The 15,546-nt window shown below is 35.2% G+C and overlaps 1 protein-coding gene across 4 annotated transcripts in view; it reads right to left on the reverse strand.

The window, feature by feature from the left end:
* Positions 1-10,905: 10,905 nt before the first annotated feature.
* Positions 10,906-15,546, reverse strand: part of LOC139150828 (uncharacterized) — a 35,410-nt gene continuing 30,769 nt past the window's right edge. For all 4 annotated transcript variants that reach the window (XM_070723236.1, XM_070723235.1, XM_070723234.1 and 1 more), the window contains 4 exons: positions 15,116-15,189; positions 13,213-13,264; positions 12,396-12,574; positions 10,906-12,050 (listed from right to left, as the gene is read on the reverse strand). In XM_070723236.1, coding sequence (XP_070579337.1) covers positions 11,927-12,050; positions 12,396-12,574; positions 13,213-13,264; positions 15,116-15,189 — 429 coding nt within the window. In that variant the 3' untranslated portion in view covers positions 10,906-11,926. The remainder of the gene's footprint in view (positions 12,051-12,395; positions 12,575-13,212; positions 13,265-15,115; positions 15,190-15,546) is intronic.

A 15,546-nucleotide genomic window follows, 5' to 3' on the forward strand; every position in this document is an offset into this window, starting at 1 on the left:
CAGATCATGTTACACCCATAGATCCCAATCAGAACACCTGCACTTAAAGTTTAGGTTTTACTTACGAAAACATTTCTTGAAAATCTATGGAATAAACTTTTATATTAAACAGTTATTTCAACATTTGGTGAAACATTTTAACATGATATGTATAAAAATTTCATAAAACATAAATTTAGAAGGTCGTATTTTGTTTGATAAGAAGGCATGTTGCAGGTTTCGATCTGTTCACCCCCATATCAGTGTAAACAGTTCCATTACCGACTCATTTGAGTGTCTGGATAGAACACACAAGGGAATTGCTAAATTACTAAGCTACTGCAATAAAACTGCTTACACTAATTAGTTTCAGCTGTAGCCAGCTGGCAGGTTGGCGTGTAGTGTGTTATAACTGGGCAGTTTCTGTTTCACCCGTGGCCACTTTAGTGTTGACCAAGGTTACTTGATACAGACAAAAAAATATACTTGTCCAAAGGCAAAACTAGCTCTGTCTGGGGTTGTAAATGGAAGTTTACGATTGTCACCCTGTGTTCAAGATTAAGATACAATGTAACACTACCATCACTGGTCCATGTACAAATCTTGTTTATTTCAACTTCCCCAGACAAACTGTCTGCATGGGACATACAATGTTGTCGACTTTGCCAGCTGGATACAGCTGAAACTAATTAATGTGAGCAGTTTTATTGCAGTTCGCTGCAGTAGCTTAGTAATCTAGCAATTCCCTTGTGTGTTCTATCCAGACACTCAAATGAGTCGGTTCTTTTTATCTACAATGTTATCTACAAAACGTGTGTGCCACGTACAAAAAAGTAAACGTAATGTATATGAGACTGTCCAACCATCCTGTTTTTTGCTGTATAGGATCTAACCGACCGTCACGCTATTCACGTTCGAACGAGCGACATCCTTATTAGCATATCAATAGAAGTCAAAGTTCCCTGCTGGAGTGAAAATCTTGAGTACTCCTTGGAAAATTGGCCGATTTGTCATGACACCCGTCAAAAATTAGCGATGAATTTAACATTACCCAAACTGTACACATGTAAAGGTCAGTCGGCAATTTCGTACACGGGTGCTCAATTGTGGAACTCATTGCCTAATGTAAACATACTTCAAGGTGCAGCTTCACCGAAAGCACTGACACTGTATCTGTTACAGGAATACCTTACACAATAGTCGTTATGTAATTTAGTGATCCCCGCTACCCCGCCTACAGATAGCTGCGTTTCACAGCTACATAATATGGTGAACATGTACACAGGAGAATTTGAAGATATTCGATATGAGGCCTTGTCAGAGAAAGCATGGTCAGAACTTGTTAAAATTACTTTTATAATTACTTTTATTACAACGATATGAAAAATGACACACTTCAGAGCCATGAAAAGCAGATACAAAATTTACAAACCAATGGTAAAAGGCAGAAATCCCGTCCGAAAACACCACAGTTATGGACCCACAGCTATGGTAATATGGAGCCAGAAATATACCAAGCCTGGCCCATTTACGAAATTCACATTGCAAAGATAAACACGTGCGTTGTCATACACAAAGTTCTAATAGTATTTTTATATGTGAGAGAACGTTTGATAAATGGTAAGGTATTCCTGTTAGAATTTCCATATTCTGAGGCATTACGCCTTTGGGTAATTGTCACTTAAACTGTGTCTATCGTATTGATATTGATTTATTTACCAGTCTTAGTGCTTTTAAAACCCAAGTATCATCTGTTTTATTATCTCTTGCTGATAGTCATTTTACTACCGAGAGTTTTTGATGTTTGTCAATCTTTGTTGTTACTTGTTTAGTGCCTTTTTTTAGTTTCTACATGTTGTAATTTGTCTTTTTCATGTTTTAATTTTTCTCTGTTTGCATCCAGTTATTGGGCTATACCTGTTGGATGTCAGAATAAATAAATAAATAATCAGCCACAAAATAAAATGGAGCATTTGTGAGCCAAGATTAGACGTTTTTTTCCAAAAAAATTCCGGATTTGCAAAATTTTTGCCGCGCACGCACTACTCACTGACAGGTTCTTGGCCCCGTTGTCGTTCGCACGGAAAATTTTCGTAAATTTTGACGGTTTTCGGGGTCCTTCGATAATATAATTGAAATAACAGACTCTGCGCTGATAGTCCGTGGGCTGGAGGGGCCCACCGTGCACCCCCCCCCCCCACATCCCTACTACATGGGTATTTTTTTGTTCTTTAGAACCTGCTGAACAAGAAAAAAGATGTTAACATTGGATATTTTGGGATGCACTACCTATCTGGGCTGGTTTTTGATTTGCATGCACCGCAAAAAATGGCGAAAAATGGGTAGGGGTAGGGGGTACTATATCCTCCCCTACATTAAGTAAACTAGCATGAAATAGCACAAACCATACATTTTTGGAAAGCCCAGATTCTGCTCTTTATGAGAAACACCAAAATTAGCAGAATTACTTTGTGCAAATAGAATAGGACGACTTTAAATGAATTTTTTTGACAATTTTGAATTTTGTTTCCAAAAACACCATGTAACAGTTGTGATATACTTTTTATTAGCAAATTTTTGACAGCTTTTTGTGTTTAAATTATTTATTCCCACATATTAAACAAGAAAAAAAGTGTTAACATTAGATATTTAACTATACACTACTTCTCTGGACTCAATTTTGAATTGCGGGTATCTGTATGGGGTGTGCAAAAGCTAGGGGTAGGGGTACAACATTCTTTCCTTGATGAAGTAAACTGGCTTGAAATGCCATATACCTTATAATTTTAGAAAGCTTAGATACTGGTCTTTCTAAAATGCATAAGGTTTTAGTAAAAAAATATGACGTCATAGAATTGGATAACTTTAAATCGTTTTTTTCTGGTAATTCAGTATTTTTAAGCGGAAGAAAATACGATAACTATCGTTTCCTCCCTATGAAGCAAATCAAAAAGATTTATGGATGTTATTTACTAATTGCAATGTGCTGAAGAAGAAAATAAATGTCAAAATTGGGTATTGACCATGCATTATTCTCTCTAGTCACTAAAATTGCAAGTTTTGCTACATGGGCATTTTATTGTTATGCAATGAACTAACGCACAGCCTTAAAAAGAAGACTTTAAACGCACACACATAGTCATATTGCCATTTTCTCTTCAAGTAAATAGATTATTGATGACTGTCTATTTTTATAATTTAATTTTTAAATATTTTTCTATAAAATAATTTTGATAGACGTATTTGGAAAATTGTCTATGCCTCCTTGTCTTACTTATACAGCAAGCATTACTAACAATCTATTAGGCCGAGGCTAGAGGGGGCGTCTAGCTGCACCTCCCCCCAACCCCACAGGATAACAAACCTGTAATTTTCAGAAGCCTTGGGATCCCTGGAATAAGGAGTGGGATTTTAACAGACAAAATATAGGGACTCAATAGCTGTTACGGTCATGTTTTGAAGGGTACCACAAAATCACGATTTTGTGACCCACATGGATTTTTGTCAAACCTGTCTTCTTGTACGTGATCTGCTAAGCTTACTGTTTAACATGACCTAGGTTATGGGGTATCATTAGAAAGGTGATTTATTCTTCTTGAAAATGGTATATAGCAATATGCAATATTTTCTGTAGTTTTCATGAAATAGGGCCATAATTTACCCCATACCCCAAAGTTTTATGTCACAAATTACTGTCAAAACTAATCTAAATTCCACCAATTATTTACCTAGACATACTACAAAAGGCAATGCTGTGTATTATATTTGTGTTATTTGCTACAGGTATATGTTAGAAACTTGAAATAAACTTTTAACAGAAAAAATATTGGGATCCTGTAGCTGTAACAGTCATATTTTGAAGGGTACCGCAAAATCACAGTCTTACTTACTCGCATTCGTTTTTGTTAAACCTGTCCTATTGTAAGTCTTCTGCTGAGCTTATTTTTAACATAATGAGGCAAATGGGGTATCATTAGAAAGTTAATTTACTCTTCTTTAAAATGATATGTTGCAATATGCAATATCTTCTATAGTTTTCATGAAATAAGACCAAAACTTACCCATACTCCAAAGTTTTATGTCGCAAATTACCGTCAAAACTAATCTCAAATTCTACCAATTATTTTCCTAGACACATTACAAAAGGCAATGCTTTGTATAAAATATATTTTATTTGGTACAGGGGCATGTCCAAAATATGAGTTAGACTTTTAACAGACAAAATATTTGGAATGAATGACTGTTACTTGCATATTTTGAAGGGTACCGTGAAGTCAGAGTATTACCGACTCGCATATGTTTTTGTTAAATGTGTCATCTTGTAAATCTTCTGCTGAGCTTACTATTTATTATAGCTCAGCTTTTGGGCTGCCATTGGAAAGACAATTTATTTGGCTTTCAAATGACATATTGTAATTTGCAATATCTTCTATAGTTTTAATGAAATAGGGAGAAACCTTACCCCATACCCCAAAGTTTTTTGTCGTAAATTACTGTCAAAACTAATCTTAAATTGTACCAATTATTTACCTAGACATTATACAAAGGGCAATGATTTGTATCAAATTTGTTTTATTTGATACAGGTACATGTTAGAAACTTGAAATAAACTTTTAACAGAAAAATGTCCGGATGATGTAGCTGTAACAGTCATATTTTGAATGGTACTGCAAAATCACAGTATTGCCAACTCGCATACATTTTCGTTAAACCTGTCTACTTGTATGTCGCCTACTGAGCTTACTTTTTAACATAACGTGGCAAGTTGGGCATCATTAGAAAGTTACTTTACTTTTCTTTAAAATTATATAGCGCAATATGCAATATCTTTTATAGTTTTCATGAAATAGGACCACAACTTACCCTATACCCCAAAGTTTTATATTCCAAATTACCGACAAAATAATCTCAAATTCTGACAACTATTTACCGGGACATAATTAAAGGGCAATGGTTTGTATTAAATTTAGTATATTTGCTTTAGGCTCATGTTAGAAACTTGAAACGAACTTTTAACAGAAACAATATTGTGATGCTGTAGCTGCAACAGTCATATTTGAAGGGTACCACAAAATCACAATATTGCCAACTCGCATACGTTTTGTTAAACCTGTCTTATTGTAAGTCATCTGCTGAGCTTATTTTTTTAACATAACCCGCTATTGGGGTATCATTAAAAAGGTAATTTTTTCTTCTTTGATATGACACATTGTAATATACAATATCTTCTTTAGTGTTCAGGAAATAAGACCAAAACTTACCCCACACCCCTAAGTTTACATTGCAAATTACTGTCACTACTAATTTCAAATTCTACAAAACTTTTACCTAGACATATTACAAAAAGCAATGATTTGTATGAAATCTGTTTTATTTGCTACAGAGACATGTCACAAATATTAGATAGACTTTTAACAGACAAAATATTGGGAGTGAATTGTTGTTGCTGTCATGTTTTGAAGGGTACTGTAAAGTCTCAGTCTTGCCCACTCGTATGTGTTTTTGTTAAATGTGTCATCTTGTAAGTCATCTGCTGAGCTTACATTTTACTCTAACCTATCTTATAGGCTATCATTGGAAAGAAAATTTATTTTGCCTTAAAGTGACATATTGTAATATGCAATATCTTCAATAGTTTTCATGAAATAGGACCAAACTTACCCCATATCCCAAATTCGCAAACTGCAAAGTTTTCGAACAGATGTAGTTTGCAAATAAAACTAAGGGCTGGGGTAAGTTTTTGCTATTTCATTACAACTTAAGATGATAATGCACTTTATGATATGCTAAAATAAAGAGTGATAAAAGCTTTGTAATGATACCCTACAATATGCGTTACGGATAAAATAAAGGTTGGCAGATAAATTTCATGAAACTTGTTTAATAAAATTTCACGGGTACTTTCAGTAACATACATCCTGCTATCCTTCAAACCATGATGCTAACATCTATTAAATCACAATAATTATCATGTTAATGGTATCATTCATATCTGGAAATGTCTCTTTAAAAAATAAAATAGGTTTCATACAAAGTTTGTCTTTTTTGTAGAATTTATCGAAATTAAATGCTACTTTTGACAGTAATTTACGACATGAAACTTTGGGGTATGGGGTAAGGTTTGGTCCTATTTCATTAAAACTACAGAAGATATTGCAAATTACAATATGTCGTTTGAAAGCCAAATAAATTGTCTTTCCAATGGCAGTCCAAAAGCTGAGCTATAGTAAATAGTAAGCTCAGCAGAAGATTTACAAGATGACACATTTAACAAAAACATATGCGAGTCGGTAATACTCTGACTTCACGGTACCCTTCAAAATATGCAAGTAACAGTCATTCATTCCAAATATTTTGTCTGTTAAAAGTCTAACTCATATTTTGGACATGTCCCTGTACCAAATAAAATATATTTTATACAAAGCATTGCCTTTTGTAAAGTGTCTAGGAAAATAATTGGTAGAATTGAGATTAGTTTTGACGGTAATTTGCGACATAATACTTTGGAGTATGGGGTAAGTTTGGTCTTATTTCATGAAAACTATAGAAGATATTGCATATTGCAACATATCATTTTAAAGAAGAGTAAATAACTTACTTCTAATGATACCCCATTTGCCTCATTATGTTAAAAATAAGCTCAGCAGAAGACTTACAATAGGACAGGTTTAACAAAAACGAATGCGGGTAATTAAGACTGTGATTTTGCGGTACCCTTCAAAATATGACTGTTACAGCTACAGGATCCCAATATTTTTTTCAGTTAAAAGTTTATTTCAAGTTTCTAACATATACCTGTAGCAAATAACACAAATATAATACACAGCATTGCCTTTTGTAGTATGTCTAGGTAAATAATTGGTGGAATTTAGAGTAGTTTTGACAGTAATTTGTGACATAAAACTTTGGGGTATGGGGTAAATTATGGCCCTATTTCATGAAAACTACAGAAAATATTGCATATTGCTATATACCATTTTCAAGAAGAATAAATCACCTTTCTAATGATACCCCATAACCTGTGTCATGTTAAACAGTAAGCTTAGCAGATCACGTACAAGAAGACAGGTTTGACAAAAATCCATGTGGGTCACAAAATCGTGATTTTGTGGTACCCTTCAAAACATGACCGTAACAGCTATTGAGTCCCTATATTTTGTCTGTTAAATCCCACTCCTTATTCCTGATATCCCAAGGCTTCTGAAAATTACAGGTTGTTATCCTGTGGGGTTGGGGGGAGGTGCAGCTAGACGCCCGCTCTAGCCTCGGCCTAATAGATTGTTAGTAATGCTTGCTGTATAAGTAAGACAAGGAGGCATAGACAATTTTCCAAATACGTCTATCAAAATTATTTTATAGAAAAATATTTAAAAATTAAATTATAAAATAGACAATCATCAATAATCTATTTACTTGAAAGAGAAAATGGCAATATGACTATGTGTGTGCGTTTTAAAGTCTTCTTTTTAAGGCTGTGCGTTAGTTCATTGCATAAAAATAAAATGCCAATGTAGCAAAACTTGCAATTTTAGTGACTAGAGAGAATAATGCATGGTCAATACCCAATTTTGACATTTATTTTCTTCTTCAGCACATTGCAATTAGTAAATAACATCCATAAATCTTTTTGATTTGCTTCATAGGGAGGAAACGATAGATATCGTATTTTCTTCCGCTTAAAAATACTGAATTACCAGAAAAAAACGATTTAAAGTTATCCAATTCTATGACGTCATATTTTTTACTGAAACCTTATGCATTTAGAAAGACCAGTATCTCAGCTTTCTAAAACTATAAGGTATATGGCATTTCAAGCCAGTTTACTTCATCAAGGAAAGAATGTTGTACCTCTACCCCTAGCTTTTGCACACCCCAATACAGAGACACGCAATTCAAAATTGAGTCCAGAGAAGTAGTGTATAGTTAAATATCTAATGTTAACACTTTTTTTCTTGTTTAATATGTGGGAATAAATAATTTAAACACAAAAAGCTGTCAAAATTTTGCTAAATAAAAAGTATATCACAACTGTTACATGGTGTTTTGGGAAAAAAAATTCAAAATTGTCAAAAAAAATCATTTTAAAGTCGTCCTATTCTATGTACACAAAGTAATTTTGCTAATGTTGGTGTTTCTCATAAAGAGCAGAATCTGGGCTTTCCAAAAATGTATGGTTTGTGCTATTTCATGCTAGTTTACTTAATGTAGGGGAGGATATAGTACCCCTACCCCTACCCATTTTTCGCCATTTTTTGCGGTGCATGCAAATCAAAAACCAGCCCAGATAGGTAGTGCATCCCAAAATATCCAATGTTAACATCTTTTTTCTTGTTCAGCAGGTTCTAAAGAACAAAAAAATACCCATGTAGTAGGGATGTGGGGGGGGGTGCACGGTGGGCCCCTCCAGCCCACGGACTATGACCATTAACGTTTATTTATGGGCGCCGGCGAGAGGAAAGCTAAATTAATCGGCTCGGCAAGCCTCGCCCGTTAATTTTTGGCTTTCCTCTCGCCCTTGCCCATAAATAAACGTTAATGGTCAGCGCGTCGTCCGTTATTTCTATAATACAAAGTTATTTCTATCGGTGACTTATCCAATATGTGTGTGAATTTTCAAAGCAATGGAAATTGCAATTTTAACATGTACACAGACATGGTATCACTCACACATGCTCTCTTTCTCTACGTCCCCGTATGTCTCTATCTTTCTTTGTTTCGTCTCTATCTTTTCTTTGTTTCTTGCCTACCCGTCTGTCTTTTTCCCCTGAGAGTTCGTTTGTCTGTCTCTGTCTTCGTCTCCATATTTGTGTCTATTTTCCTTTGTTTCTGTCTGTCTGTCTGTCTCCCCCTCTCTCTGTCTCCCTCTGTCTCTGCGCCTCCCCCAATCGATCAATCTAAGGCTCGATCGATCGATTGATCTATCTCTCAATCGATGATCTATCAACCATCTATTGAACTTCGATATATCGCTGGATCGATCAATCGATCGATTAAATGATCGATTTATCTATCAATAGATCGATTGACCTATTTATCTATCTATGGATCGATCGATCTATCGCTCCCCATGAATCGCTTGATTAGATACGTTATCAGATAATTGACATGTTATTGATTGCTTTGATGCGTAGTGGTTGACCTTACTCTATTATTAGTTGATTTGATATGTTATTGGTTCATTTGTTGATACATTATCGGTTAGAAAAAATTACTACATTATCTGTAGATTTGTTGATACATTATCGGTTAGAAAAAATTACTACATTATCTGTAGATTTGTTGATACGCTATCGGTTAGAAAAAATTACTACATTATCTGTAGATTTGTTGATACATTATCGGTTAGAAAAAATTACTACATTATCTGTAGATTTGTTGATACGCTATCGGTTAGAAAAAATTACTACATTATCTGTAGATTTGTTGATACAGTATCGGTTAGAAAAAATTACTACATTATCTGTAGATTTGTTGATACGCTATAGGTTAGAAAAAATTACTACATTATCTGTAGATTTGTTGATACAGTATCGGTTAGAAAAAATTACTACATTATCTGTAGATTTGTTGATACGCTATCGGTTAGAAAAAATTACTACATTATCTGTAGATTTGTTGATACAGTATCAGTTAGAAAAAATTACTACATTATCTGTAGATTTGTTGATACGCTATCGGTTAGAAAAAATTACTACATTATCTGTAGATTTGTTGATACGCTATCGGTTAGAAAAAATTACTACATTATCGGTTCGTTACTACATTATCAGTTGATTTGACATGTTATTGGTAAATTTTCACTTCGTTATCAGGTTTGATAGGTTATCGATTAGTCACTACACTATTGGTTGTAACAACCCCTCATGGAAAAAAAGGTTGACTGTCCAGATGCCAACTTTTCAATGAAAATGGGGTGACCCCCTCTTTTAGCTGAGGGAAACAAAAAAGTTGCAATACAATGTAAGCTTATTAACTGATCAACCTCTTGCAATATGTGTAATGACGACACCTTGATATACACACATACTGTTGTATGAAACTAGTTGATATGAATGAAATTCATAATAATCTTACATAGAAGTAGAAGAATTCTAGAAGACACATGATCAATCTGGAAAATAGGTACTATATATATTACAGCCCAAACATGGGACTATGTGTCCGAGGGTAGGTGACTGTTCGCCTGATGTGAGGAGGGCAAATTAGTCCTAAATAGTTTCCTGCCTCAAGAGTACATAATCCCTTGTTTGGGCTATTATGTTTTTATGACATGCCTCTCTTGCTCCAATTTTTCAGGTTTACATACAAATAACAATCCTATGCTTTATTTTCATTTTAGGTGAAAAACTTATGAAAAAAAATGATTTTCATCATCGAATGCAGCATTGATATATTTGAATCCCTGTTATGCCGTTTGAATTTTTTATGCATAATCTACGTAAAACATGTAATTTGATCATTTTAAAATCCCAAAGTTGTCAAGTTGAAAATAGTTCAAGTTCACTCTTAGTCAAATGATGGTTATGTTGCCTGCAATGTCATCAACAAGTTACCAATGAATCCAATGGAGCAGACGACGTTCAAAATACAAGACATGTAATAACATGTTTTGGTACAGAAATGCAAAAATGTAAAATAGTACCAGTAACCAAGACCTTAAATTCATTATCAATGGACCTTAATTTGTTGACAGATAAAAGATAAAAGGTTATTCTCATTCTTGGCTGCTTCAGAATTGATGAAACCTGGTAGAAAATAATTTTGTACAGAGACCTAAAAGAGAGCTTGCAGGAGCTTGTTATTTTGTGTACCTTATGTATATAGGTGTGGCAAATTTATGCAATTGCAGAATTTTTGACTTGTGTTAAACACTTCAAATAGCAGTGAGTAGAATGACCAATCTCAAAAAAGATGCTACAAAAATCATTTTTAAAACATTTTATTTTGGTTTTTAAAAATATAATACATATAATACAGATAATATACAAAAACATGACACAGCCACAAGATGTACATGAAAATATTCGACAAACACTTTGTAAATCATCTCACTTCTGTGCATGGGGGAACTACGGAAAAGAGGGAAGATCTAGTCTACAATCTGGCTTTGAGAAAACATTCATTCAACATGAACAATGATGATTCTGGGAAAGGGCTGTTGCTTTTCAGAGGTTTGACTGTGTGTCCTGTACTTCCGTGTTCATGTCTTGGGTAACTGGACTAGGGAACTTTCAATTTTTATTAAATGTCAAATTATAAAATACAGCAATCACTGTAAAGAGTACAAAAATACCTATTTCTTCTCCCATATCAACTTTGTATAATAATTTAAGAATTTCAGAAATATCAGTCACATCATATTTATAGAATCTTTTCATGGTTAAAACACATATCAAAATTTAGACCAAAATTCAGTGAACAAGATACACATCTTCAATATGTGCAATTGACAATATGATATTCTTTTATCATTCCAGTCTTTCTTATATTTCACCCTTGCTCAAAACATCAATAGAATAGAAGTTTTTTGACACTGGGCAAAGAAGATGTTAACTCTCTTAAAAGTACAAATATTGGAGATACCAGGATAGTTTTCACTCACAAGCAACATCAACACGTCTCCTTTGAAATGGTAAATTGGTAAAAGATTAAAACTGAATCTGTTACATAGTCAACAGATTTTTTGTTAAAAGAGTCATTCTGTACATCAGTTTGTATTCACAGAAATATTTAGTTGAAGTAAATTGCACACAAGAGTCCAGTATTTGTCAGCCGAACCATCTGTCTGATTAATGAGAGTCTCTTCCTGACCAAATTACAGATTCCATCATCTCTGAAGTCTTCCATTGACATCAATTCTGTTTGTTGGCACCGCTAATACAGCATGAATACCACACACCTTGATGATCTCAGAGACCTACTTCTTGCACAGTTTTCATGGGTATCATCATATACCAAGCATGTTTCTGGATAGATTTGGTGATGGGCTTTTCAAGGGACTTCTTGATGGACTTCTGGGTAATTGCTGTGCTCTGATTTCACTCAAAACTTTCAATGATTTGGAGGCTTCCCTGTAAATGAATTTATAAAGACAGTGTAAAAAAATCTATTTACATAAAATGATAAAACAAGTCAGCCTATACTTTGATAGTTAAAAGTTATAACTTGGTTCTGAATCAAAGGGGTTAAAAAAGATTCATGACTGTACATTGATTACATTTTCAATTTGTCATAAAGTTTGAAGTTATTGGCACTATCCACTTACATAACTTGTCTTAGAAATTACTTCGATTGGATCACTTTTTCTTTCAGATAATTTGAAACTTTTTTATTTCTTCAACTTGAGACATCCATGAGAGACATAATTCTTATTAGTAGGAGGACAGTAGTAATGAAGTGTTACAAGTAGTATTTACCTTGCTAGAGGTCCCTCTGTTCTCTCTCTTTCTCTGAGACTTCTCATAATCTTGATGTCCGTCATACCGAGTTGTGCAAATGTACGAATGATGTGTAATCTCACAAACTCACTGGAATCTAATTCTAACATCTCTAGCAGCATACGGATAATTTTGTCAGTCTTCATTCCCAGCACACCCTGTCAAAAAAGAGGTATAAAAACACACAACTGAGGCAGCATCTTGTACTAGCTTGATGACAAATTCTTAAAAAGACGACACAGAGGGCGCCCTGTCTAAAAAAATCTGCACGGGGACCCCATTTTTCTTATGTCATTATTTTATCTACTTGAGCTTTACATTTCCACAAAGTTAAAGACAAATCCTGTTTAACATTTTCATCAGCACCAACACTCCTTAATTCCAATTCTGAAGATTTCTTATGTTGATTGATAAGCAATGTTTCTTTGTCATCAATATTATGGCATATTCCAAATTAAATATATAAGCATTATAAACATTAACAATATTACTTCATTGGAAATTTCTCTTGATTTCATAATATCCCTTCTCTGCAGTGAAAGATCTACTGGCCACAGCAATTGTCAGCATGTGGATCTAAAATTGCCAGTTAAGATAGTAATTGATAAGAAAGTAATTGTACTTTACTCATGGCTAGTAATGTGCTGTTTAAAGCTGTATGTATGCAAGGGAACATTGTGGACACTGGACACTTCCCTTTTACATCAGAAACCATGCTATCAGATGTCAATACTGTGATTTTCTATTGAACATGCAACCAAGCCACCACACTATGATAACTAGAAATGAAACTCACCACTGCTAGGGCTCCTTGTGCTCGGATATCATCATCGTCGTCTTCAAGTTTTCTAATTGAATTAAAAACAGACAGAGTTCAAGCATTTGGGTAAACCACAGTCCCTCTATCCACCGGTCTGGAAACGTGGCTGGTTTCTTTGTGACACTCCGTGATATGAACCAACACACGATTCACACCTTAAACAAAGGACACTGACAATGTTCAACTGGCCGCTATATCGATGTCGCTACCCACGATCCTATGACAGCCGCAATGTGATCGTTCAAAAACATGACGTTTGTGGGTTGTTATTTTCAGAATATCACAAAACATTACAACTTGTTCACTTTAGAAACACTAAATAATTTATTTTTTCATTAAATGGGTAACGTTGCCCCTCTAGATAAAGCTTGAAAGGGACCACACATTATGGTTTCATTATGATCACAATCGAAAAACAAAATGGCATGGCCATGCACTGTTCGCAAGTGTCATGGACTATTGCCCGAAATCAAGAAGACAGGCAAAATCAGCTGAATATTAACATCGACAGCTGAGTAGTTCATTACCAAACTTGTTATTGTGTTGACATGATAGCCTTTTGTAAAAGGTATTTACTGTGCCTGAGCGCGAGCGTACGTATCGAGAGTTCGCCATATCACAGTCCCTCTAGTGGATAGAGGGACTGTGGCCATATTGACGCTACATGGGAAAATGCTAAAATCATCAAAAATCTAAGGGCATTTCTGCAGTTGTCGTTCCTATTCTGCTCAGTTAACAGACATAATTTCACAGAATATTACACAGAAAACATATTTAGATCATATTTGGAGGCACTGACTACTAGCAGTGCAAGAGAAATGGACGACAAATTTTCCGGTGTGTTCCAGCCTTGCCTGAGCGAGCGTACGTATCGAGAGTTCGCCATATTGACGCTGCATGGGAAAATGTGCGACCCACAACGAAAATCTACATGCATTTCTGCAGTTGTCTTTCCTATTCTGTTCAGTTAACAGGCATGATTTCACAGAATATTACACAGAAAACATATTTAGATCATATTTGGAGACACTGACTACTAGCATTGCAGGAGAAGGGGGACCACAAATTTTCCGGTGTGATTCCAGCCGTTGCTTGTGCTACGTACGTCAACACACTCGCAGTGGTCAACCCCAGAAATTATCGCACACTATCATCATTTACGATGGGATAAGGATCACGAAAAACACACACCGGTTTCAGGATATGATAATTTCTGTCTTCGTGTCGTAGATAGACGCAGAGAACACTTAATAGAGCCAAAAACAGCGAAAATTCGAGAAAAGCGTACACACAATCGGGGACTGTGGCATGCAGGACAAACCCAAGGTACGCATTATCACGTGACTGGCCCTCGTATCGCGGTTCGGCTGTGCGGTCTAGGTGATTGACACCTTTTACAATAGGCGTTTCCAGACCGGTGGATAGAGGGGACTGTGGGTAAACTGACTAATGCCACATCAACAACATTAGGGAAATGATACTATGATGACACATTGATTGTATGCTTGATTCTACAAATGTAAAATATTTTGATATTAATTCTCCAATCCTGAAAATTTGGCATAATACTACTGTTTCCTCCATGACTTTTGGACCTGTCAACAGAGAAAGGGGGAAGATTAAGAAATCCAACAAAGACCTTGCATTAGTATATGTAAAATATGATCAATTGTGGATGGCAATAAACTCACTAATCAACAGAGACAACACAGGTGAATGTGTGTGAGTCGATCAGTTCAAAGATAGCAAACATTTGAAAACTACAAATATTAATGAAATTCAAGCAACTAGTATAAATTATTATGTGATAGCAGATTGACTAGTCTACTCCATGCACTACCATATTTGAAATTCAAGAGTTCCATTTTCCTATACTTACTTCTCAACTACCTCCCATATCCAATCTCTCATACCGAGGGACACCATCGTGTTTGCAATTTCTTTCCTCACTTCCTGCAATGCAAGAAAATAATACATATTATTATACATCTACCATCGAGAACAATAGAATTTAGCGTGCGCTAAAAAAGTCTTACGGAACACCCATTTCGTAACATGAACAGTTTCAAGGCGCCCCATCCCCTGCTGCTGTATCTGAGCGTTCACTGTTGAATGGTTTCAAGGGACCAATTGGACGAATGCCAGAACATGTCTCGCGCGCTCTCTGTACTGTACTTAGGTGTGTGTGTGTGTAGTGCACACACTGCTAAACTTGCAGAAACCCATCCGAGATAGCGTTCCACACTGGCGCGATAGAATCGGACAAAAAATTGTTGACATTGCACAAAAACGGTCACTACTCTGACAATT

Source organism: Ptychodera flava, chromosome 15 (assembly GCF_041260155.1).
Source record: "Ptychodera flava strain L36383 chromosome 15, AS_Pfla_20210202, whole genome shotgun sequence".
Taxonomy (NCBI): Eukaryota; Metazoa; Hemichordata; class Enteropneusta; family Ptychoderidae; genus Ptychodera; species Ptychodera flava.